This window comes from Bacillus rossius, chromosome 6 (assembly GCF_032445375.1).
Source record: "Bacillus rossius redtenbacheri isolate Brsri chromosome 6, Brsri_v3, whole genome shotgun sequence".
NCBI lineage: Eukaryota > Metazoa > Arthropoda > Insecta > Phasmatodea > Bacillidae > Bacillus > Bacillus rossius.
This window is the reverse complement of record NC_086334.1, coordinates 36,804,553-36,831,405: the sequence shown is the minus strand read 5'-3', so window position 1 is coordinate 36,831,405 and position 26,853 is coordinate 36,804,553. Positions and strand designations below refer to the sequence as shown.

Here is a 26,853-nt window from a genome sequence, read left to right as displayed (position 1 = left end):
ATAATCAATATTTCTTGGACACGCGCGCAAACGTTCTTTTTGTAGCGTTTGTGACGCCATTTTAAGAGTTTAAGATCTGTCTTGTCAGTAGAGTCGCCAATTTTTTATTCTCCATTAAGTGTTATTTATTCGGGTGTTAGGTAAGTTATATATGGCGGTTTTTACAATTTATACTTTATTCTTTTGCAACAACAAGTATGGTCTTATCGGTTGTTTTTACCATCGAAAGTCTTGGCGGTTGTTATGTACTAATGCCGGTTGGATGTGAAAATGACAATGTTTGGTTTAGTCAGTAAACATTGATTGTAGACGTTTTTAACTGTCTAACAATAAGCTTATCATTAGAAAGATTAGTCGTTACTGCGAGTAAATCTGAGCAATTGATGAACTACAGCTTTTTTTTTTGTAATGAACCCAAAACTATGATTATGAATTTTCTGGTTTGGAGTACGCAACAATGCTACCAAAACTAAGGTCCGTTCTACAATGATTCTGAAACGGAGACGGATCACTTAAACGGAAACATCTCCTGGAACATTTCACTATTCCGTCTGCTTACACAATGCACGGAAACGTGACAAATGGCATCCAATGAAATCACAATTCAAGGTTACGACTAATTAATTTTAATTAAAAAAATATATTCATCTTCTAGATCATAGAACGGGCAGAATTTACACAAGTAAAAAAAAAAAATAACCAAAGTTATAATAGAACATTAGATATTCTTGTACTTAATAAAAATTTTAATGTGTTTACAATATAAAATATCTACCACTGCAGCCAAGTACCCGGCTCATATTAGATACATGGAGAGATATAATAGGAGAACTCAGCATTGCCGAGCTAATCTGTACGAGTCAGTTTGTGCACGTGTTACTGTAGAAACTGTTCCGTGAGATCCGCCTGTTTACATGATGTGTCTGTTTCTAAAATCTTGTAAAACAGGCCTTAGGTAATGGCATGGAGATAAATTACGTAAATGGAGACGTATCTCCTGGAACATTTCACTTTCGTGTCTTCTGCTTCCACAATGCACAGAAACTTAATTTCAACCAATGAGATTGCATCTCAAGGTTTTGAATCATTAATTTAATTAAAATAAAATGCTTCAAGATCATAGTATAGGCATAATTTATATACAGCTGAAAATTTGTACGAATGTTCGGAACACCATTATAAATGAAATGTGGAAAGTCCCCATTGATTCTAAATTTGCAAAAAAAGTTATTCAAGGTCAAAGTTTGCAAATATGGTTTGTTTTTTCTGTCATTTTTCAGTTAAATGGTAGGCCTATGTTGTATCATAAAAATAGATCAGACTAAAATTGTATATCATGCAATTATCTATAAAATTTGTCTTTACAATTTTTCTCTTAAGAGGCACCATTTCTGAGTTATAACAATTTAAAAATTTGTAAAAGTTGTATTTTTCATAATATGCACACGTTTTCACGCCACCTGTGAAGTAGTGTACTTGGCACGTTTTTTTTTTACAGAGTAGTTTAATCAGTATTCGTGCCTTGGGTAAGGTCGCCCTGGAATTTATTGGCTTTGGTATTACATTTGATTATTTCTTAAATGTTCTTTGCGGCTATTGCCTTCAGTTGTATATGTGCATGATACTTATTGACGTGTGGTAATTGAAACACTTTCACCTTATTAATTATCGTGTTTGTGTCTTACCTTTGCTTAAGACATATCCTAATGTACCTTTTGATACCTATGCTTAAAGCGATTTTGTAATATTTATATTGTCCTGTTATAACATTAGTTATATTGTGATATTTTGTGATGAAATAAAATTTAAAATAATTTGGGAAGTCCAATTGACATTGTACATCAGGTTTCAAACAGGGCTACTCTGGATGCCTAATATAGCTTAGACATTCATCTGTTTGTGAATTTCGCAAGTTTGTAGTCTGTTGGGAGTGCTCTTAATCCCAGCATATTGCAATTTAAACTAACCATTTATGACTCTTAAACATGTTTAACAAAAATCTGGAAACTTTGTTGGTTCTTGTGTGCTACGTGCATGTGTAATGACAAGAAAACCTTTTATGTTTAGTATATTTGTTTGTCATGCGTGTAAAAACTGCATGTTCACTTCACAATACCACAATATTTTATTGTATCCCATCCTTCGAATCGCATCAATCACTATTGTTGTTCCAGCAAAAATTGGGGGTATGTACTGGGGATTCTCTTTAGCATATAAAACATTGTTTTATACTCATTTACTATGAAAAAAGTTTCTTAAGTAGCAATACATAGCTTCATACTTGTTAGATAATTTTTCCCTTTAATAATTGATGCCTTTCTGTTTGTGTTGAATGATGGCTTGTTTTCCCTGTCAGTGGTGAAAGCTGCCTGGAAGGATGAGTGTTGTGATGGAGGAGAAGCCTGCCATCAAGCAAGAGGTTATGGAGCCAGTCATCAAGCAGGAAGCTATGGAGGTGGACTCAGCGGAGGAAAACAAAGTGGATGCAGACAGCACCAGTGCTTCTGAAGCTGCTGCCACTGTCAATGAAAATGGAGATGCAAGTCTTTCTGCTGAGTCTGATCAGAAAACCGCCATTAAATCCTCGATTTTCAAGGTCAAAGTTAGTGGGCTACCAAGATTCTATCCTCTTTGGGTAAGCCCTTAATATCCTTGATGTTATTTTATGAACAAGGTTTTATTTTTTACTTTTTTTTACCTTTTTACTGTGCATTGGAAGATTATATATCCTTGTTCTGCTTTAGGAATTCAAGAAACTTGTGAAGGAAGACTTGGGCTTGGCCCTAAGCTATGTTCGCTCGCCAAAGAGGGGAAGTCCATGGCTACTGCTAACGTTTACCACAGCAGTGGAACAACAGAAGGCTTTGAAAGCTCTTCATAAGTACACCTGGCGGAAAAAAGTTCTCAGTTGCAATGTAAGTTTTGTGTTTTAAAGTATGTTGCAAATTAATATCTATAGACACACAGAGTAGACACGGGGTAATGACTGGCATGGGGTCCACAGATAACCAAACAAACACAGCTAAAGCAAAGTTAAAAAAAATGGTTTTTTTTTATCCTGACTATGTGGAAAAACACTGTAACAGACACCCTTTGAATTAACACCCTAATTTGTTCCAGTAAAACTGAGCACTAATAAAAAAAATGCTAGTCAAATGCTTTTAATCAATAAGAGAGTGTTTTAATCAAAATAATTTGTTTTCCAATCAGGTTAGTGTGCTTGCTGACTACCATTTTAATCAAGGCACTACTGTTAAAATTATCATACAGTGCTAATAAACGTGTGTCTAAATGGGTCATTCCGAAATCAAGGAACAAATTGTAGTTGTTAATTTATCAAAATAAAAAATTCAAGAAAAAGGGAAATTATGGTATTTCTATGATCAGCATTTATTGGTTGTCACAAAAGTACCATAGAATTAAATCAACTCTTTCTATTTAAGTAAAAAATACAAAAAAAATTATTGTAAGACACGGAGGTGACACAAATTGCCATGGAGGTGACAATACACTACATGGATTGACAAAATTTTAAATTGGGGTAATCATATAATCATAAATAATAGTATCCTGTAGTCCTATAGTATTAAGCAAAATAAAATTATTTTAAACTGTTGTTTTAAGGCACTCAGTAATAAAAAACGATGATACTAAATCAACTGAAAACAAATCAAATCAAATCAATGTAGTAAGTACACTTTGAAGACTAATCCCATCAATATTCCATATCTAACAAAGATTTTTAACACCTGACAAATCATAAAATATGTATGCATCTCTTCTACCCAGTTTTGGCTCAGACAGTATGCCTTTAATGTCTTGAAAATCAACAACCGCTATATCGTCATCCACAGGAAAAACAAATGTATTGTTTGTAACCAGTCTTAAAAACTTGACAGTGTATTCCTCTTTTTTTTGCATTTTCTACAGAAGTTAGTATGCCAATGTAGTTTCGTACACTTTTTTTCATTGAAATTCTACAATGACATAACTATGAAGTGCGAGACTCCTTAGTAGGCTTAGCTGGTATTGCCTCAATATGAGTGTCACCAGCTTCTGAAGTGCATGAATCTGAATCTGTATATATGTCGCTGTAACTATCTAATGATGGAGTACCACAGTCTAAAACTCCGTGAGCTTCATTTGTCTGCTTCTTGTTTCTGTGCCGCCGCGTTCTCTCTGTCCAATTTTTCCTTTGCTGTCTTTTACCTCTTTCACTTGAGTCTGAAATTTTTTTTTATTTTCCCTTCCTCCTTTCTTTTGTGATACCTTTGTCTTTCTTTTCGTTTGAACTCTTCATAAAGTACTGGATTATCCCTAATTTTATTTATTCGTGCCATTTCTGCTTCTTTTTTTTTATTAATCTCTGCTAAATCCTTCTCAGATAACTTTTTGTGCAGTATTTCAAAGTAATGTGTTATATTCTGGACCAAAAAATTAAAAATACATCATTTTATGCTGCTTAACTTCAATAATCCGTGATTATTTGCACATAATGTAGACTACAAACATAGCACAAACTTTGTACCTGCATAAAATATATTGTGTCTTTAACTATGAGTTGCAACTTAACCATTTATTAAACAATTTTTAAATTTTGACATACAATAATAAAATATAAATAAACTAAAATTACAATTATTTACTTTGGTCAGCAAAATTGTATTATTTACATTACGAAAATTCAAAGTTTTATAGCAAAACATATTTTTTTGTATCTATTTCATAATATTCACATGCCAGTTAGTCATGTCGCAAAGATATTGACTACTTGTTGAACCCTGTTGTAACTATACCGTGAAAGCACACAACTGATACTATTATCCAAGATAACAATTTTCCTTCAAAGTGACTATCAAAATCAGGAAATCAATTAAGTGAACAGTGATTATAACTACTATGCCTATGCCTGTGTGTACTATATTAAAGATTGGAAATCAATACAGATAAAGTAAAATTCAAAGCCTATTATGTCACCTCCATGAATATTGTGTCACCTCCATGCTAGATTAAGAACATGGTGGTGACATTTTTGAAGTTTTCTTTATACACAACCTAACCTAAAACTTAGTCAACCACATTGTCATGGATTTCATTTAATAACATGTTATTCAACCTAACTGTAATGCAAACTTTTTTTTTATTAAGAAAAAAACAAGATTTATTAAAGCCGTGGAGGTGACCACAAATAAAAATACTCCTCAATAATCAAGTGGAATCTCTTAAATAAAACAATACAAACACAAATCTGCCTGTCTTTACTGAAACACTATACAAGATGGCTACCACGGGATGTGCACTCATTAGAGAGATGCTTGAACAACGTTTTGTTTGTGTGCACGGCCGTAAGAACGCTAGTGTGCTCACTGCTCAATGTTTGTTTACGATTCGTTGCCAAAGCTCATTTGTAATGGCGGCAATTTTTCTTTCGTATTTTTTGTTTAGGACTGTATGTTATTTGCGTGCTACTACTTATTGCTTCGTAGGTGGAAACTGGAAATTATCTGGCGTTTATTTATTCAATTATTTAGTGGTCATATTTTCATTGAGGTAAGATTGTTAAATTGAGTATAAAATTACGTATTAAGTAAAATACAATGCCACCACGTGTACGAAAATGCTGTGTGCCTGGTTGCGATGATAAATTTGCTTTTAGACACCGCTTCCCAGTTTACGAAGAAACGGTATACAATGAATAAATGCAGAGAATAAACGTCGAGAAGCTGAAAACTCTCCACCCTCTTAATGCTGTAGATGTGATTGCAAACTTCAATAGTAATGCTAGCTTGTGACATAGGTGGTTTTAGTATAAATAGCTACTTAGGTCATTCTTCCACCAATGTTTATACGTTTAGTAATGTGCACGGCCACAACAGCGATGCAAATAGCGTTCTAGCTGTTATTCAGAGAGTGGCCTTTCTATCCCTCCCTCTATTTTCTATGATGGCTACTCAAGGTTTTTTTTTCACATGGCTTCTGAGCATCCATACACAATCTAGTGGATTTTTAAGGAACTTCTATTTGTACCATGGAGGTGACATTGAAACAAGGAACAGTAAATGAAGTTAAAATTGCTTAGCTAATAGTCTCAGTAAAATTATGACCTTGGTTAATATCACATGCCATTTTATGTTATATACCATAGATTTGTACAGCCAGTTTTAAGTTATTATTCTCATATTCTAGATACTTAGGGGTAGTGACAGGCCATGGAGGTGACATTTCAGCCATAAATGCTTTGTTTAGTTAAAAATTTATTTTTATTTTAACTATTAAGTGAAGTATTCATCTTCATCCAGAGTCCTTTTTACTAAAACAATGAAATGCAAATTAAAATAATCAGTACAAAAATAGTAAAGCATTGTTTACCTAATTTGTCCCTAGATTTTGGAATGACCCACATACATACATTAGCTGTACATTAAAATAAATATTAAATAACATTTTGACATTAAACCACCAAGAAATTAAATTTAATAATTCATGTACTGCATTGATAACATAATAAGGCTTGGGTATAACATTCCTTTGTAGGAGCTACCAACATTTCTGAGTTACAAAATAAAATACGTTATAATGTTTTTGTTATAGGAGTTGTATTTCAGTTGTAATAAGATTTAAAAAAGCGTAAACTTAATATTTCATATTATTAGAAAGATTTTATAAACTGTTAACGTAAATCTTGGGACTGTTATTTACTAGATGTGTTTCTGCCATGATTTGCAACTAGGGAATCCTAGGAAGTGCGAGGTAAATTAGCCCTGAAAGCTTCCGGTTTCTCTCTCCAGAGTTACTGCTGACACGCCTGGCATGCGGGATGGTGGAACATAAACGTTAGCTGAAACTCCGGTGTCATCAGAAATAAATATATAATGAAGGAAGCGAATAGCTATTGAGGAAAGAGCAAAATATTGTTTGATGTTTTGTCACATTATTAATTTGTTGCATTACTAATTAATTGCATTGAATTTAATGTTTAATGTTACACAAGAGTCGTTGGCATTGTGCGCACACGGAAATTAAAATGTAAAAAATTGTGTTTTTTTTATGGAAGTGAAATATTTCGCGGTTAACCTGAAACCAGATAAGCCATACATGGATAATCAGGAGTCTACTGTATATATGTTTGTCTCATACAACCAATTAAATTATTTTTGTTTTGCTACTCTTTAGTGTGCTTAAAACAGCCTATTATAACTAACAGTTGTTAAAATATTTAGATTCCTTGCAAATATAATCTGTTATTAAAAGTTAAACATTATGTAAGTTGTTGCAACCAAATTTGTTTTCCTAGTGAAAGTTAATTTCCTTGTATGTGTAGTTGGGTGGCATATTTTTACAGCTCATCTATACCTTATGTTAGTTTTTTTTAAATTGCATGTCTTTGCCAACTCTGATGAATTAGAAATTGACTTCAGTAAAAATATGTTTGTTATTTGAATAAAAAGTGCCAATGAAGTAGTGCCAATTTGCATTAATATCTTGTTTTTCATTGCAAATTGGCATCATCTGATCTCTCAGTGTTTGCAAAGTAATGTTGCATACATATACACATTCTGGAAAGTCAAGGGAAATTGTGAAAAATTCAGGTAAGAAAAGACATTGAAATTTCCCAGTAATAGTAATTTGAAAGGGAAATGTCCTGTTTTAGTCTGCTGTCCCTCAGATTGTGAAAATAATTTCTTTACAGATGTTTTAGTGCATAGTTATACACATTACAAAATGGTGTATGCAATATGTAATTAGGCCAGCTGTGGGGATGGTGGAGGCTGAATTTCTTTCTTTTTTTCTCCAGAAAATTGTAAATTGTACAATTATTTAAAAAATATATATATTATTCAGGGAAATTTGAGACTTTGGTACGGGAAAAAGCAGGAAAAAGTTATTTCATATTTGTGTGGACAACCTGTATCTACATAAACATTGAACTTTTAAGTCATCAAAAAATAAATGCTAACTAAAAAAAAAAAGTTTTAACATTAAAAATAAGATAATACTAATTACAAGAATTATTTTAGTGTTTCTTGCAAATTGACATCAAATTCTTCAAGTTGGCCAGGTAATTTGATTTCAAAAAACAAAATTATACATGTAGCTACTTTGTTATATTAAACTTCAATTTTTGAGTCAAATAAATGCGAGGGGGGGGGGGGGGAAACAACTATAATACATTCTAACTACAACAAATTTTAATGTTTGATGATAAAACAAAAATATTTTTGTAGTAAAATAGACAAGTGAAATCAATTATGAAAAATCTCAAATTGTGTCTTTAAAACTTAATTCATTTAATTATGCTGTGTTCAAACTAGTGCTTTCTCTTCTAGAGTCAGCAGTGTTAAAGAATAAAGAATTCTTTAGTAATGTTTTCTTCCCCTTGTCTTTGTAGATGTTGACGACTGATGCTCAAAAACGCAAACCAGAGGATGGCATGGGGGATGACAGTGATGCAAAGAAGGCCAAGTTGGACTTAACTGTGGAAGAGAGAGTTCTTATGCTAACTATTCCATATCACAATATACCCTATGAGGAACAGGTCAGTGAATGGGTTAATGCTCAATGTACGTAAAACACATAACATGTTTTCTTCTACCAGTAACAATTATTTCTTGGCCTAAACTATAAAATTACCACAATTTGATAAGCTTAAAATTAAAATTAGGTTGTTTCCGTATTTTTCATTTTTTATCGGACTTTTTTTGGGAAATAAAGTGTTTCTTGATTTTAAATATGCCTTCAAAATATGGTAAAAACAGAAAAAAACTGGCCAAATGTTACTTGTTAAACTGGATTAGTAATTTTTTGATGCTAGTGTATTTCTTCAATGTTTTTAAACCAGTCTATTTTAATTAAAATAAATTTATGTTTGGTTGAAATTATATCTGTTTTCAACAGTAATTAAATGTATTGCTTTAATGATTTGAAGCACAATCCAATGACAATAGTCATTTACTGGGTCACAATCAATATTGTCTTTTTAAAACGTTTTATCGAGTATAGTGGTTTTATATCACAAGATTGGAGGCACTAGATACGTACCATTATTGCAAATGATATTAGTGCAAACTTGTGTATTGTCCGGGAAAAGATTTAATGTTATTATGCTATTAATGAGACTGGGAACATGTTTTTTGTTGGAAAAGGAAAATAGGGGAAAACAAGAGATATTATCTTTAGAAAGTGACTGGGAACCCTGTTTTCAAATATGATCCTATACATTCAAACTTTTTTAGTAAAAAAAGAGAGGTATTTTAAGTTTAAGGCTTGTTATGTAGTTATACAAATTTCAAACATCAAATCCAAAAAGTTATTTTTTTTTAGTTAAAAAATTACAATATCGCTTTAAAAAAAACTGTTTCATTACAGAGCTGTGTTATGATTGCCGCAGTTAAAGAAAAAAACTGAAGAAGTGAAGCCAGTGGTTGTGCGTCTTGGGGACCTGATAAGCAACCGCAACCCCCAGTTGGCTGGCTGGGTGGAGCAGCAAAAGGAGAAGAACGACGGTGTGCCATTCCAGCTGGATGAGATCCGACTATCCCCTGTCATCGAGGCTTATCGCAACAAGTGTGAATTCAGAGTTGGTGAGCTATTCTGTGTTGCAGATACCCTAATCCTTTTTTTTATTTAATGAACATAACAAACGTGTTGCCTGTTAAGTGAAATTTCGATTCACAGTCTGTACTACATTTTCTTAGTTGTTGAAAACTTATCATTTTCGATAAAAATGAGAGATTGCATACTCACAAATGGGCTTGTCTAAAAGTGAGACTTTTTTTCGAAGGAAACTCACTGTTTTACCATTCAATGCCTTTGTTAATATCTTGAACTCTTGATGGTTAACAAATATTGTATGCATTTTCATTTTGCCAAGGTGTTCTTTATGTGTATGTTTGTGGTCCGAGCTCGGCTCCCGTTGAGAGGCCAGTTGGCTCGGACACATGCCCAAGGCTTGCTCACTCTTGTCACGGTGTCACGGTCTAGGGATTAATCCGGACACCCAAGAGCGCACGGTGGGGTGCCGTCTGGAGAACTTCAGGGACGGTACTATGGGGGTTGGACCTGCCCACGCGCTAAAACATTTGCCTGAACAAATGAGAGAGGCAGTGAAGGTAGGCTATGCCACAGCCGCACTGCTGCTGGCCATTTCCTATTACAATACCTTTACGTAATGCATGTGGCCGATTGAGTGCCCGCAAGCCTTCCAAACTGCTCTTCTTTAAGCTCATTATGCAGTAGCCAAACTATACGTTTTGTTAATTTTCAAAAGAAATCATTTTTACAGTTGATTACTTGTCGATGGCATATTGCCAAATTAATTATTTGTGATTTTCATGTCACAATATTCTAACATCAATCAACTTTATGTGAAATATTTAGCGTACAGCTTTTATTTTTGCTTAATTGTGGCTTATAATGTGAGACGTGGACCTTTATTTAAATGCCATACTTTCCAGTGATGAAAAAAATGACATGTAGGAAAAATGTCAGTTAATTTATTTGGAGTGAGTTTAAAACCTCCATAAATAATTTTTTTTAATACTACACATTGAGTTTTTGAACTCTTACAAATATATTCTTGAATGGCTGGATAGAGTTTACGGTCTCACACATTCCTTGTAGTTGGCTATGCCAGTTAAGAATTGAATTGATAAAAATCTGGCATAACTTTTTTTTTTTTAAATTGTACACATGTCATGTACAGCAACATTTTTGTTTGTAAAAGAATAAAATGTGAGTGAAATGTTTTTTGTTACTGTTTATACATTATGCAAGTGATTTATTCCATAAAGATATTTAAAACCGGTGTACAAATGTCATACCATTCCTATGAGTCTGGTATTAGCAGCTTATATTGTAGTTCATTTGATACAAATACATTGAATTTTTGACATTGCTAGGACAAAAAATGTGACCTTAATGAATCTTAACAGCACCAACAATTTTTGTCAATTCATTTTGTCTGTCAACTTAAATGAGACAAATTATACACCAGAATGAAGATAATTTTTTAATTTTTTATTCAAAGCCAAAATATAACTTTTTGTCACTTACATGGCTTTTAGAAAAATTTCTTAAATTTTAGTGGTTGAGTAGATGTTCTATCAATCACATCATGTAGGAAATGAGGGGATTTTAATAATTTGTTGGCTGTGCCAAAAAGGATTGGTTAAGTGTTAAAACGATAAATAACTTCCATATTTACCCGCGTATGGGTCACAGATTTTTATGCCAATTTTTTTGTTTAATAAAGTGTACTGTGCCCCACATTCAAAGTTTCTATTTTGGGTTAAAAAAAAAATAACATTAAACTTTTGTGGTTGACTATGTGCTTAATTAACTAGCCTGTGTTTGGTTTTAATTAATATGTCACAAGTAAATATAAATTGTTAAAATAGCTCAGCAGTGTGTGGAAGTTTAAACGAACTGCGCCGTTAAGCTTTGTCTGACGCCTCTCGTGCGGCTACCCAGCTGGCACCGGTAACTGACGTCTGTCGCTGGGCCGGCGCTCGGCAAGAGGGGCAATTTAAAAATAAACTAGGAAGAGAGAGCGCATGCAAGAGAGAGAGTGCATGTGAGATAGAGAGAGGGTGAAGGGAGTATTGCGTGTTAGTGAGTTAGTGTGTGTGGCCCTTAAATGTCCGAAAACTGGCACTGTACTCAAACACCACGTTTCTATCTCGACAGGTTGTTGTGACGGAACTGTGTCCAAACATTGGTTTTTGCATGATATTTCCTATGTTTATGCTGTAACATTTTATTCATGACAAAACTGCTGTAAAGTGCATTTTGGTATTATTGAAGAATGGCTGTCTTTTCTTTCTTGGGGAAGGCGATTGGTAAAAAAAAATATCTGGGGGGGGCGGGAGGACACTTTTCCTTGTATTTTATGTTAGATAGTGCTGGGCGGGGTGGGAAGGGCCATAAAGGATTGAGAAGGGAAGGACGACCATGACTCCACTTGTCTTCTACTGGAGACAGATTTATGGCGCAACTCATATTTGAGGGGGACACTTACCGTGAAAATGTTAGATTTTCTTGCCCAAAATTAAGGATGCGACCCATACGAAGAGGCGATTACATGATGGTGGGCCAGACATGGAATGTTACGAAGAGTGGAGAAGGAAAATGCAGGGGAGGATGGATGGCAGCCAGCTATGCAGTGTGTGCTGCACTTGGGTATAAGGGGCGTAGGTTGTTTTATTACTGTGTTGACTCTTGGAAAAAGATAATTGCTTGAGCTACCAAGATAAGCATTGTCAGTCAAAATGAAGGGAGAAATGGTGAGTGTGCATCCAGAAGGCCGAAGGGGTGGGTATACATCCAGGACAGTCACTGTGTATATCTACTCAAAAAATACATCATAGCATTTCAGGAAAACTGTCATATTTCCTACGTTAATAACGGATGTTTTCTATCGGTGTTTACAAATTCCTTAGTCACGTTTTGAACAAAACTAACTATTGGCCGGCCAGTTTTGTGCACTGTTTCACTAACACTTATGAAGGTTTTATTAGTTTGTTGACAGTTCTACACTATTATTACATCTTCTCTATAAATTTAAGTTAGCTAATACATGGTTGTTATGTGTCTAACCAACCATGTTAAATCTATTCTTTTCAGTATTAGATTTCTCTCAATTTACATCATTAATGGTTGTAGAAATTAAAAATGCCCCACAAATAACCCTAAAAAAATTCAGCATATTTTTTCTTATCTGACGGGGGAAAATTCTTGGCGGTGCTGGAACTTTTTCGAAATTTGAGATCCTGCTTAGCCTTACTTTCTACTCATTTTACGCAAATCAGAAATCCATATATTATATTTTAAAAAAATGTGTGTTGTTAAAAACTGCTCACAAAATCAATTCTAAAGCACAACCCAATATGTGTAAAAAAAAATTAATAATTTGTCAACAAAAAGCAATCAAAGCCAAGAGTGATTCAAAGTGGGGCAGGGTAGTGTGTCCAAAAGCAAACAATATCATAATGGCTGGCCGGAGCACAGACATGCCTGGTGCCATGGTTTCGTTAACTGCGTTAGGAGGGAGTGGATCAGCTAGAGGGAAGGGGTGTCTACTGCGTTACTTGCAGCATAGCACTCGCCAAGATAAATGCAGCGCAACATGCATCAAACAATTTTTTACAGATACTGATCAAAATTTAAAATTTTTAACAAATTCTTTCACAATTTCTCAAAAAAAGGGGGTGGCAAGGAGAGGTAGTTGTAATAAACGAGGTCGTAACAACGGGGTTTTACTGCAGTTTTTTTATTTAAATGATTTAATAAAGATTTTTTTCCGGTAATTACAGGAGATGAAGGCAACAATTATTCTATTACAGGAGACAAAGGCAACACAGGAGACAAAGGCAACAATTATTCTTATGAATACAGTTTTGTTTCATTAGAACAAGTGTTGAGAAAATGCATTTTTCTTATTTATTTGTAATTTCTAAAACAAGGAGGGAGATATATAAGTGTGACCTGTAACGCTATCGGCTGGGTGGGCCCACAATTACTGGCAACAAAAAAAAAACTCGGGCGTGAGGTTCATTTCCAAAACATTAGCTTTATAACCGTAATTTAACTACTTGACGTATGATTGCTTACTAGATGGAATTTAAATTGTCAAAAAAAAAAAAACACTTATAAATAAATGAGTAGCAGAGCAGTATTTTTGGTACATCACTCCAAAATGTATATGTGGCTACAAAAGTAAAGTGCAGTATTTTTCATGAAAATTGAAATATTGTCATCAGTGATTTGTTGCGTGAATATTTTTGTCAAGGACTTTTGTGTTGGTTTACACACTTCAAATTATGGTCACAAAACTATCGTTGAATTTTTCTATCCTCCCTACGATTATGATTTGGTAGTTTTGTTTTCAATATTGTAGACTATATTCCACAAAAATATGCACTTTTATGACAAGTAACTGTCGTAAACTTCTTAACGTGAGTTGAGGTATGTTTGAGGTTTTTTCTTAATTCAATCTCTGATTGTTAATATAATATATTAAACTAAGTAAATGCCATGCGCAGTTCATAAATGTTTTTCTAATTTAGCATATTTATAAACAAAGCATTTACCACCTGCTACATAACATTTACGGTGTCTGAATTTGTGATGTTTTTCAATGTGGAACATTTTCTTAGCTGTTTGAAGATTATGTCCGCAAGTCAGACTACGGGCCATTCATCGTGGAGAAGAACGAAGGCTACTGGAGGCATCTAATGGTGCGCGTGACAAACAACGGAGACCTGATGATGGTGGTTGTGATACATCCCCAGTCACTCAGTGACGATGAGCTGACAAAACTGAAGTATGATATCAAGGACTACTTTGTCAACAAACAGGGGAAGCTGTGCAACGTCACGTCTCTCTACTTCCAGCCATTTACTGAAAAGTGAGTATTCATACATGACAACTAGAGATGGGATGAGACTCAAACTTGAGCCGAGTTAAGCGAGTAGCTAAAGCTTGGCTCGACTCAAAAGTAGACTTCCACACAAAGTTCATTCATTCATTTATTAATGCAAAAAATGAAATGAATTATTATTATATGTTGTAGTTAGAGGTACGTTAAAAGAGCATTTACAAACTCCTTTCATAGCATTTATTTTGTGGTCTATAGCATTTTGTAGCATTTATAAAATTAGAAAAATAGCATTTAAAAACTAGGAAAATAGCATTTTGTAACACATACATTGAGAAAATTTGCATTTTGCAGCATCTATAAAATTAAGATATAAACATGTTATACTATTTATAGCTTGAAAAAAAATAGTTTTTAAAATATACATTTTTTCCTGTGTACTGTCAGTCAACAGTTTACCCATACCTATATGTCCACTCACTGTCATTACAGTACTACAACCAGAATGTAAATATTATTAATCCTACTGATTGAACTTTACATAGCTCAAGTCTCCAAGTTATTTTCTGTCAAGTTTCCTCCTCCTGTCGGTAAGCACAAGATTGTAGCTACTATCTTATCTTTGAAAGATTTGTGCAATGGGAGTGCTTGACTTGATGTAAGTTTTTAGACATATGCCATTGCTATGAACTTTTTCTGTTGAAGGAAAAAAAAATTAAAAAATGAAAGAAAAAGTTCTTCGCAATGGTGTATGTCCAAAAACTTACATCAAGTCATTGTAGCTACTGAAAAACCTTTCAGCATTTTAATTTATTTCAAACAAACTGGCTTGCCGCTTGCTGGACTGAGGGTCACTTTCAACAGTTGTTTTTTTTTTTTGCTTTTATGCCCACCTGACTGACAGTGCTTGTCCAAGTTATCTTTCTTCTTCCATTCCAACCTTATATTACATATCCCACAAATTAAAATTCCAGATTCACTTAAATATAATAAAATTTTTCTTCTTTGTAGTCTCTCGCATGGTCTTTAATAGTTATTTTGGGTCGCCCCATATCTAGAGAAAATTATACCTACTTCTGTAGACGCACAAAAAAATGCAACAAAATGAACACAATGCACCGATTAGACAAATGTCCCAACATTTGTACACACAAAACTATGGTGATCTGATCTGAAAGCAGCCAAAACAGTGCGTGCGCAGCGAAATAAAAAATGCATACAATAATAAACGCCTCGAAACGGACAGTGTGAGCACGCCAACCGTAAGCTGAGGCTCGCGCACGTACATGTAGTTCGAACTTCCAACGCCAGATCAACGCGGCAGCACTTCGGATGTGCTGCGATCTGTTGTCGATATTCGAACTACATCTACGTAGAAAGTCGATTAGTCGAATCACAGCTTTTGTTCGCGGCGAGCGGTGAGCTTGTGCCGTGCCGTGTTTATTGTGTTGTAATTTCTTGTTAGTAAACAACCCTCGGAAGCAAAAAATAGCAAAATCTAAAGATGTTTCGTCTTGATTACAGCTGATTAGATAATGTTGCAAGCTAAATAGTTTTAAAACAAATAATTATGATATATTGTGTTCGCACTATGTTAGTGGGCATGGACGGGATTTTTTTTACTATACATTCGACAGTAAACGCGAATGCGCGACCAAAATTATACGACTGTGTTTGCAGAACCCTGAATAACGTATGTATTTGCCGTTAAAACATTAATGGTATACTTAATTTGTTAAGTCTTATTCTGAACATAATATTTTGTGCTGAAGTGAATATTCTCAAAGTTAGTTATTTGTTGTGTAGGGCCAATCGGCACTTCTTTTAATGATCTTCCAAGTTTTGTAAATCGTCACATATATTTTGCAAAAACCCGGAAATTTTGCATCTATTTCGTATTTATCGCAATTGCGATCTTAACGTACAATTACTTATAGTTGTAAAAATTAACAAATAGTCCATGGTTAGTAAATATGTATTAACTGCGAACACAGAACAGTCTATGGTTATTATGAGAGAGATCGAAGGGCATGAAAAGGGAAGGGGGGTGGCTAAAATGTTAATATTGTAAAGCTGCTTATGTGTTACTTTAAATGAGGCAATATCACAGTGATTTTCAACTTATTATTTGAAGTAATCTCAATTTTGATGTCAATAATTTTAAGTGTTAATAATAACCATAGACTGTTCTATGTGCACAGTTAATTTTTACTAACCATGGACTATTTGTTAATTTTTACAACTATAAATATTTAATAATCATATAATTTTTTGCATTAATATATATACATGAATATATTAAGGTGACAGAGCTGTTAGTGGAATTAGGATTGTGACAATTTATGGGTATTGTAGGTTAATGACATTACGTGTGTGCTTTAGGGTGGCTGGTGTTCCCCTCCCAGCTATGGAACACCTGTATGGGAAAACCCACCTTCAAGAAGAGTTGTTTGATTTAACGTTCCATCTATCACCTTCCTCTTACTTCCAAGTGAACACGAAAGGAGCAGAAGTGCTCTACTCAGCCATCATAGATCTTGTGGAGCCAACAGAAGATACCACAATATTAGATTTGTGTTGCGGCACTGGAGGCATAGGTCTCTGCATTGCAAGGGTAAGTTTGTAGGTAGAAACTGATTTATTAATTATAACTTTTGATTCTGTTAGTTGGTTCTTTTGTTGTATCAATGCGTCTGTTTTTTCACGTCAGTAGTTCATTTTCCGGGACATAATAGATTTTTTGCTCTTAAAATTTGGGGCTTGTTAACTAGTCTTAATACCAGGATACAACAATTTTGTAATCATCGTTTGAGATTTACTTGAGTATTGTCACATTTTTCACTTACTATTGTTCTTGCAAGAATTGAATATGACAGTATATTTATTGATTTAATAAAAAAGTTATTGATCTTTACCATCTATTTTTTAACTTATGACAGTACATGCCATATTGTAAATAGTGTTCACAGCTTAATTCACTAAAACTAATTTGTAGATAAGAAGCTTAGTAATTTTGACACACTAACTAAAAATTTGGTGTAATTGCCAAATTGTACTCATTCTTATACCTAAAAGCATTGAAAACCACGTGATGTACTATATATTAATATTTTTCAGTACTTTGGTTTTGCAGTCAAGATAGCAATACCTAAATTATAGTACAGCTTACAAGTAATTGTGAAATAAGCCATGCTCAGCTACCTTCATGTGTAAAAAGATAAGAAAACAAAATGTTCTGAACAATAGGAAATTACATATAGTCTTATTATTGTCTTCCTTATTTTCCTTTAAATTACATTTTATTTGCTGTAGCAGTGATTTATTTAAAAAATTTATTGCATTAAATGAACCTGGAATCACTTAATGTCAAAGTCTGTAATAAGTGAGCACAAAAATTAATTAAAAGTTCTTCGGCCATATTACCTGAAGCTCTGTTAAACATATGTAATGCTACATTAATAATACGTATGTAGGAAACATATTTTTTCCTATTTATGGTGCTGAATTTTATCAATCAATAAAATATCTTTATACAGTAGAACCCCGATTTAACAAAGTGCTATGGTTACCGAAAATGTTTACTCTAAATCGATGTTTCGTTAAATCCGATTTTCCGATTTTCAATGACCCCCGCACTCATAATCGCGTCCCTACCGTTTCCATATCGTAGACAGGGTCGACGCTGATATCTTGTGCTGCCGTGCTATCTCAGACTTCGTCAACTTTACATCTTCAACGTCTTTTAATCTCGCTCGTACGGCCCCCGGTTCGTACGTACACCTCGGTCGTACATACAGATTTTCAGAAACCGTAAAAAATGAGGCATAAAATAAAAGTTTAAAAATATGTAAAGTGTAAGAAATACGTTAAAGTGTATTAAAATACAGTCGCAACCTGCTGCAGGGTATGTTGATTTTAATCAGCATGATTTAAATCGTGATTTAAATCATGATTTAAATCATGTGATTTTTTTTTAAATCACGTGATTTAAATCATAATTTAAATCATCATGTGATTTTTTTTTAAATCGGTGAATAGAATCAATTTATAATATGAATGTTAATTTTTCCTATACTGTATTTTTTAAAAATCAAGTAATCATGCCTACTTACCATATTTACTCGCATAATCGTCGCAGCGATCGCAGGGTATAAAAAATCCTGATTTTTTTAAAGAAATCAAAAAAATCAGATTTTTTTGGTTAAAATCAGATTTTGTTGATTAAAATTGGATTTTTTTGATTAAAATATAAAAAATTATAATCTGTGTAATATACAGTACATTTTCGTGACTTTCCTCTTCAGTGATTCATAATAGATTAACTCATTTTGCAAAGACAACTAGCTTAATTTTCTTTCTGTGAAATAAAATTTTACTTTGCATAGTATTTTAAGGAAACATGTAACTTTATGAAAATTTTTAGTACAGTATCACAGTTAACATTAGTAACAAAAATAAGGAAGTGCTATACAAAATAACTATATCTCTAAAATATATACATATAATCTTAAATGTAACTGTCACTTCTGTCATCCCTTTGTTCCAATTGTTCTAGATAAAAGTGATTTAAAACAAAACCACAATTTCCTTTTTTTTTCTCTTCTCAGAATTGCACATATACAAAAGTAGTCTATGTAAAAAAACTTCAACAAAATATTACTTATTTAAAATTTTAAACAAAAATACAAGTTTTGCAGCTTTTTCTGTACCCAGTCGATTTCTTAATTTTGACTGAACCAAACCAAATGTCGAAAAGATTCTTTCCACTGATGCAGATGACGCAGTTGCTGTTAACAGTGGTTCTATGACATCCATAACTTCAGTAGTATCTGAATTGATGTTCATTTTCCACCAGTCTATTGGCGACACTTTTGAGATGACATTTTCATCGAACAAAAAGTTGTGGAAGGGAGTAGATTTTGCTTGGAACTTAATAATTATGGGCAATAAAGACTTAATGTGTTTGTATCGGTTGTTTGCAAATGAAAGAGCTTCAGATCGCTCATCAGCTGTCAAATGTTGACCACAGAACCGTGGGTCTACAAGATATGCCAGGAAATGTGCTCCATCCAGTGCCTGATGGTAGCGACTGGAAAATTTCTCCATGCTGTCTGCATTCAGGTTTTCATCTTCAAGACATTGTTTTAGACTTTTCTTTAAAAAAATCATGATTTTTTCATACCCTGACCTGCTGCGTTTATAACAAATACGAGCTACATACACATTGCGTCACAGTAAAAAATAAAAAATAAAAAAATTGGCCGCAAATTGATGGAAAATTTCCGTCAATAGCGCGCCGTACGCGGAGAAAGGTCATTGTACTCGGTCAGCTGCTATTACGGCGCGGCGTAGCCGCCGGCTGACTCTCTTTGTTCGCTGAGCTGCGCAACACTTATAAAAAACGTATTCCAAAAACTAAACACCGCGCACAAAGCTCTTACTGAGAATAATAAAGCTGTAGCAAACCGTATGTATTCGGTACCGAGTAACAGGTGCGCCATCTAGTAACGAGTAACGAAACATTACACACGGCTGCATCTCGTTACTCGCATTTTTCGTATGTTTTACGCATGCGCGCGCATATTCGATGAATTTGCGTTACAAAGAATGATGTTTGTTTATTAAGTAAAGTATAATTTGGAAATTCGTCGTCAAAGTTTTTTTTTTTTTTTACTGTTTATTAAAGGTATTGTGTGTGTAGACAAAGTTTGAGATTGGAACAGAAACAACGTAAGAAAGTATTGTTTACAAATTAGAAATATGTTTTTATTATCGCGTATTTTCACGTTTTTTTTGTTCTTATCTTAAAAGAGATAGTATAAAAAAGCCGCTCTAATGAGATTTAATTGTTTCTTGGTTAACAAAAACTGTTAATTATCAAATATTGTTAATTGTTTATATTCTATTTATTATTATTTACGCGACGTCATACTGTACGCGTACGCAATACGACTCGATTCGTTGCTGCAACATAACATAGCATGTTATGCGGTATCAGAAGTAACGAGTAATGTAAAGTGATACGATAGTAACGAGTACTAATTGTTATAGTAACAAATACATACGGGGACACTTTTTTTCGTTACTTTTACACCTCTAGAGAATAATGATAATGGCGTATTGGTTTGACGTGGTCACAAGTTGAAAAAACCTGGAGGATGGGAAAGGGAATATTTGGAAACGTGTGATTATTGGCTAGCACTGTTACTATGCGGGCGTGTTTGGAAGATAACGTGGTGAGTCAAGCCAGGCATAGAAGAGGGGGAGGGGGATGCGGACAAAGAAACCCTTCATGACGTCATGTGTCGCAGACAGTCTATCTATCCAGGCGCGCGCAATGGCACGCACCTACACAATTCAGTTACAGCGCCCGCAGTTTTTAAGCAATTTGAACAACTTTTTTAATTTTTTCGTATTTGGACAGATGATGCAAAGGCACATATTAATATATAGTACCTCCATTCTATTACTGACACCACAAAGTGTAATTTTTAATAAGATTACATTACTATTTACTTTCATTTTTTGGAAATCTATATTATTATTTTAATAAATTGGTGTTTTTTTGATGGTTCCTGAAAACCTTTACATTAAATTGCTGTTTTCGTTAAATCCGTGTTCGCAAAATCGGGGTTCTACTGTACATATATGCATTTTTTTCTCCCACTGAATAGTAAGCATGTAAGCATGTGATGGGTGGTTCTAGATAAGTTTTATTTTGTGAATTGTGGATTCTGTGTTCCTTTAGAAAGTGGGCCAAGTTTTTGGCATTGAGTATTTGACGCACAATGTTGATGATGCCAAGCTGAATGCTGCGAAGAATGAAATAACAAACTGTGAATTCATCGCAGGGCGAGTTGAGGATGTCCTGCCTACATTAAGAGACAAAATAACAGGCAAAACGGTTGTGCCTATTTTGGATCCTCCAAGAGCTGGACTAAGTGAGTCAGTGTTAATAAATTTGTGTTGTGGCTTTTTTAATGTATGTTGTTAATTAGAGCTTTATGGAAATGTATGGCATGAGTCGGTGACCCCCACACCTCTTCTACGCTCTTTTAACCCTTTCTTGATCCCTAGCTTACTTTCATCCCACCGGGGCTCGTTTTTTGCATTACTGGGTTTGTAAACTGGCACACAACACAGATGTAAGTTTTCGCGAGTCACAGGTGAACCTAGACAATATCGAGAACAATTCAAGACTAGAAATTTCTTTATTTGGTCAGTCTCTAAATGTGGTTCTTGTCTCATACCTTTTTTGAGAATTTACATGTTAAAAACCTGAACAATTAATTTATTATTGTATCTCGTAAATACTAAAGTGCAAAATACTACTAAATATTGTAAATTAATTAAGTTTTTCCAAACATAAAGCTTTATCAGAAATAGTTGTATGTCAGGTTGTTGAAATTTTGTGTACACAATAAAATCATATCGAGAGCAATCATTTGTTTTGTGTACAAGTTTACCTAAAATGGTATCTAATGATGGTTCAGTGTTTGCACTTTTTTTTATGTGGTTCATTGTGTTGAATTGTGTAAGTAATGGGATATTTATATGTTCAAGTATTCAGTTCAGCGATTGTGAATAGTAATTAATTTTTTAAAAATGATACTTAATAATTTTGGTGAAACTATTACATAGTTTATTTGGTTTCTGAGTATATAGTATGGTTGTGTTGCTCCGGCCAACCGTGCTGCTTCGTGTTTTGACGCTGAGGTCGAGGTAGCCAACTTTTATCTTGAGGCTGGTAAAGAGACTGTTGTTTAATATATTTGTGACATGCATCAATTAAATTGGTATTAGGTATTTATTTGTTAAATATCTTAATTTCTGTTCACTTTTAGTTAAGCAGTCTTAAGTTGGTAACTTTTAAGATTTGCCTTATTTAATGTTAAAATTGCTATAACCGTAAAATGCTTTCGGTCATAATCTTGAGGACTGCAAATCCACTTCCCTAAATTTTTTAACCAATTAAAAAAGAAAAAAAAAAATCTTTTTTCCCCTTCTGGAAACATGTTATGGAGGGTGTGAAGGGACAGTTCTTTATCATTGCAGCAGCCATACGTGACATCGGGAGGTCAGCTTAGCTCAGCTTGTTGCCAGCTAGCATACATGAGCTTTTGGTAGCGTTTCACATAATTTTTTCCTAATATAGTACCGTGTTTTATCGCATAATGGTCGTACGCGCGTAATCATCGCAACCATATTTTAGGCTGTCAAAATTGGGATAAAAAAAACTTATCGCGTAAACGTAGCATGATGTTTTTGGTCCCGCTAGTAGAGCTTTGTGTAGGTATCTTTTCCGTATAAAACGATGTATTTTAAAGTAGAAATCTAATATTTATTCGGTCATTACCACTTATTTATTTAATTAACGGAAATACAAAGTTGTCTGACGTGTAAATTTTCTTTTAAAGACGTTTTTAAACGTTATTTCCTTTATCTGATTGTCTGCGTTACCACGGCGTACCGCTTATAAAAATGTAGCCAGCGCATCATTCATGTTTGGTTATGTTGCTTCCTGTATAGAGCGCGCGCAAGTAGTAGAATATCGATATCTCGCCGATTGGATGCAACGTGCGCTCTCTGTCAGGTGCCGAATTAACTACATTTGATAGCCCGCATTCTTTCATGGCAAGTGTGTACTACGACACGTTCGTTCATGTCAGATTCAAGTGGCTTGCGTTCGCGTTAAGAGTTTTGGTTTTTCTATTTAAAGTTGACGAAAGGTTTTTGTTTAAGGAATTATTAATATAGATTGTTTGGCGTGCTATTGTATACTCCACATTTTTTTAAATAAACTTACTTTCCATGAACAAGTTTTGTTTTTATGAATAACTTTACCTAACAAAAAAAAATTTTTCTGCATAATCGTCGCCCCCTACTTTTCAAACTTGATTTTAGAATAAAATGTGTGACGATTATACGAGAAAACACGGTATTATGAATATTGTAACATTTACAAATGATTTAGTAAACGTTTAGAGTTAGATAAGCATTTTAACCAAGAGAAAAAGTATTTAAGAAATCAAAATTTTGCACGTATCAGGTATCAGAACAGTCTTAATCTTAATGCTTCAAAAATAGTTTTGTGTGTTTGTAAGTCTGTAAAATATGATACTCTTACACAATTATGTGTACTTTAGACTGTACAATTTATTTAAATTATTTATTCTTTATGAACATACTGATTGGATTCGTCTATAAAATACTCAAATATGTACTTTTTAAAATTACGAATGCACAGAATAACGGAATTTTGCTCCATCAATCTCATTTGGGGTACTACCCGCTATAATCAAGTACCTATTCTGTAACCATTGTTTAAAATTGCATGTTATGCCCTTTAATGCTTTAATACACTGCATCCATTGTTCAGACATTGTCATACACCAATATTAATATGGAACAATTGTTTACCACAATCCAAGGACATTTTCTATAATGTCACCGATGCTGCTAAAATGTAGTTCAGCCTCATTTGTTTAATCAGACTTCACATGCAGTTGTTTTAATGGAAATTTAAACACAGTTAAATCCGCTTAAGGAAATTCCATTAAATAAAATTACCTCCCTAATGAGTTTTAAAATTTAACACTTGACCTATTAAGTACAAATTTCTAAGAACCTTGAGAAACCTCTTAACAGGAGTTTATTGTATTGATAGAATAAATTAATTTACCTTAATTTGTACAGTAATCTCCCAGGACAAACTTTTAATTTTAACAACTGTTTAACTTAAATAAAAAAAAATTTTCCTTCTGGCTGAAATCCCATAAGCTCATGGTTACTCTAACTGCTAAAATGTTTAATGGTTTTTCACTACACTTGGAATTCATCATGGAACTTAATATGATTAACAAGCCCCAGCTGTAACTGTAAGTTTGGCCAGAACTTGATGGAAATATTTATGTGCATGCACAATCTGTAGATTACTACCTGAACTACAAGATTTCAAGTTTATGCTGTGCACCCAGTATTAGTAAAATGTTAGTAGAATGTATATGAACACATCATGTAATGAGTATTCATAATTCTTATAAATGTGACTAGTGAAACTAATTTTCTGACAAAAATTTAATTTGTAACATTATGTTGTAATACACAGAAAATAAAATTGCATAGAATTTAACTTGATAGGTCATAACAATTTTGTTTACACCTGAAGTTAGATGGTGATCATTCATTAGAAAGCCATTTAATTGACTTGGCAGCCATGTCATTTATTATTTAAGGGAAGATTGCAATAAGATCAAATAAAATTGTATTTCTTTAAATCTTGAAACTAAAATATTTTTTCACATTAAATTCTACATCCACACATCACACTATTATCTACATATGTTAAAAAAGATTTTGTGTGTAATTAGCCATCTTTTCAGGTGTAACCACTATACAGTTCAGATACAGCTTAAATTTGACTCGTTACTGGGTACATTTCTGTGGTTTGCTTGTACAGCTGCTAGCCAATACTTGTGATAAATACAGTTCTATGAATAATGCAGCAACTAAACACATTGTTAGTGTGAATAAATGTTACAATTTTTTAAAAATAAAATTGTTCAATTTTTTTTTGCAGGTCAGAAAGTTTTGGTGGAACTACGCAAAATGGAAAACGTCCAGAAAATGATATATGTGTGCACAGATCACAAAGTTCCTATTAGAAACTTTTTGGATCTGTGTCTCCCAGCAGGTAGAAGTGAAATGACTGGGCACCCGTTTATCCCCACAAGAGTTATACCAGTTGATGTAGCCCCTTTCTCAATGCACTGCCAGATGGTTATTTTGATGGAAAGGTTGGACCCAAGCAAGTGTCCTGCTTCCAAAAACCCTCCGCGAACGGCTCAAAAGAAAGTGCGCGAGCGTGTGGGTAGAGGTATGAAAGGACAGAGCATGGTAAGAGGGCGTGGTCGAGCAAGAGGCATTGGTTTGCCGCTGCCCATCCCAAGAGGCAGAGGGAGAGGTATGGGTATGCCAATGGGTGGTGTAAGAGGTCCTCTAATTCCTCCACAGCGCATGGGCTACATGGGACCCCCTGCACCTCCGATGGGTCCACCCATGAGAGAATATGGCAGACCATTGATACGGCCACGTGGTAGGGAGATGTTCATGAACGACTATAGACCTGGCCCTATGATGGAGAATGATTACCTTCCTCCCATGATGGATATGTATGGTCCGAGAAGAGCTCCAAGACTAGACTTCTCTGCTGATGAGTTGACGCTCAGTAGATACTCTGATTTCCGCAGAGATGTGGAAGATGCCATCGACTCATCGTTCTCGCCTCGCCGTCCATTGTTAATGAGTTCTCCTGCTGTAACTGCAGCTGCTATGCTGGAGAGGGAAGAAATGGCATACAGGGCTGGCCTGACTCGTGGCCTGGTGGGGGCAGCTACGTTTGGACCTCCTCCAAGTTATTATTCGCCGCAGCCACCTCAATATGGGCGGCATAAGGTTGGTGGCGTGAACACTGGCAGGGGAAAGAAAGGCATCCGCAGAGCGCGTGGTGGAAGACGATAATAATAATGTACTCTGCCAGAGTATATTTCACTTTTATCTGTGTTATGTCTAAAGAGGAACACTTCAGTATGCTACCACTACATCCTATTGTGAACAATTGTTGACATTTTTGACTTTTATTTGGTAATCCACGTTCAGTGTATTGTGATTTAGCGATAGTTGTTACAAAACGAAATAATTATATGGAAAAAACTTTGTTCGCTGATTGAGCTGTGCATTCATGGTATTTTAAACTGTCAATCTTATTTATATATTTCCGAAGGAAAATATAATTACAGATCAATATAATTTCTTTCTTTCCTTGTGTGCATGTTTGGTGAATGGAAGGGTTTTGTTCATAGCAGTGTGTGGGAAATGTGGCAGACATTGCGGTGAACTGGCGGGTTTTTCTGGGGTACACCCATTTCCTCCATCAATGCATTTTGTCAATGTGGTCCTTTCATATCCTATCACTTTTTGTTGTTTCTAATAACCATAATGTTGACAGGACATTTAACTAACCATTAAATTATTCATGCACTAGCTTGTACGAAATCACCAGCTAGTGCAGACAACAGACAAAAAAATTATTATTTGGGCAAGTGCAAATTTTAATTGACATTTAGGTCTACATGTACTATTCAATATCTTATCATTTTAGTTAAGCTATGACTAGTCAATTTATTCAGTCATACAAAAACTGTATTTCTATAGCAATAATATCAAAATTGTAAGGAAAAACTTATTGATTATGTATATGACATACTGTATGCATTTGAAACAGTCCAGACCTCCGGCTATCTCAATTGGTCCATCTTTTTTGAAGAACATTTTACTAGATGCTGCAGAAACTGCATTCTGATTGATACTAAAAATATTAGGCTTGAGGATGACTTCAAGTGAAATAAAATAGGAAAAGTTATTTGTTTTATTCTGCTATTTATCACACTCCATAACAAATAAGCACTATGTGATGAAAA

The 26,853-nt window shown here is 34.2% G+C and overlaps 1 protein-coding gene across 1 annotated transcript; it reads left to right on the top strand.

Moving 5' to 3' along the window:
• Positions 1–26,795, top strand: LOC134533035 (tRNA (uracil-5-)-methyltransferase homolog B-like). Its single transcript, XM_063370186.1, has 10 exons — positions 1–140; positions 2,357–2,635; positions 2,745–2,915; positions 8,390–8,536; positions 9,389–9,581; positions 9,982–10,109; positions 14,154–14,404; positions 16,757–16,988; positions 21,123–21,315; positions 24,954–26,795. The coding sequence occupies exons 2-10, from the start codon at positions 2,378–2,380 to the stop codon at positions 25,892–25,894; spliced, it is 2,514 nt and encodes an 837-aa protein (XP_063226256.1). The 5' UTR covers positions 1–140; positions 2,357–2,377; the 3' UTR covers positions 25,895–26,795.
• Positions 26,796–26,853: the final 58 nt, after the last annotated feature.

Coding starts and splice junctions, on each gene's coding strand:
- LOC134533035 (XM_063370186.1), top strand. CDS start 2,378: ATGAGTGTTGTGATGGAGGAGAAGCCTGCCATCAAGCAAGAGGTTATG. Junction 8,537..9,388: donor ATATACCCTATGAGGAACAG/GTCAGTGAATGG, acceptor TGATTGCCGCAG/TTAAAGAAAAAAACTGAAGA. Junction 16,989..21,122: donor TAGGTCTCTGCATTGCAAGG/GTAAGTTTGTAG, acceptor GTGTTCCTTTAG/AAAGTGGGCCAAGTTTTTGG.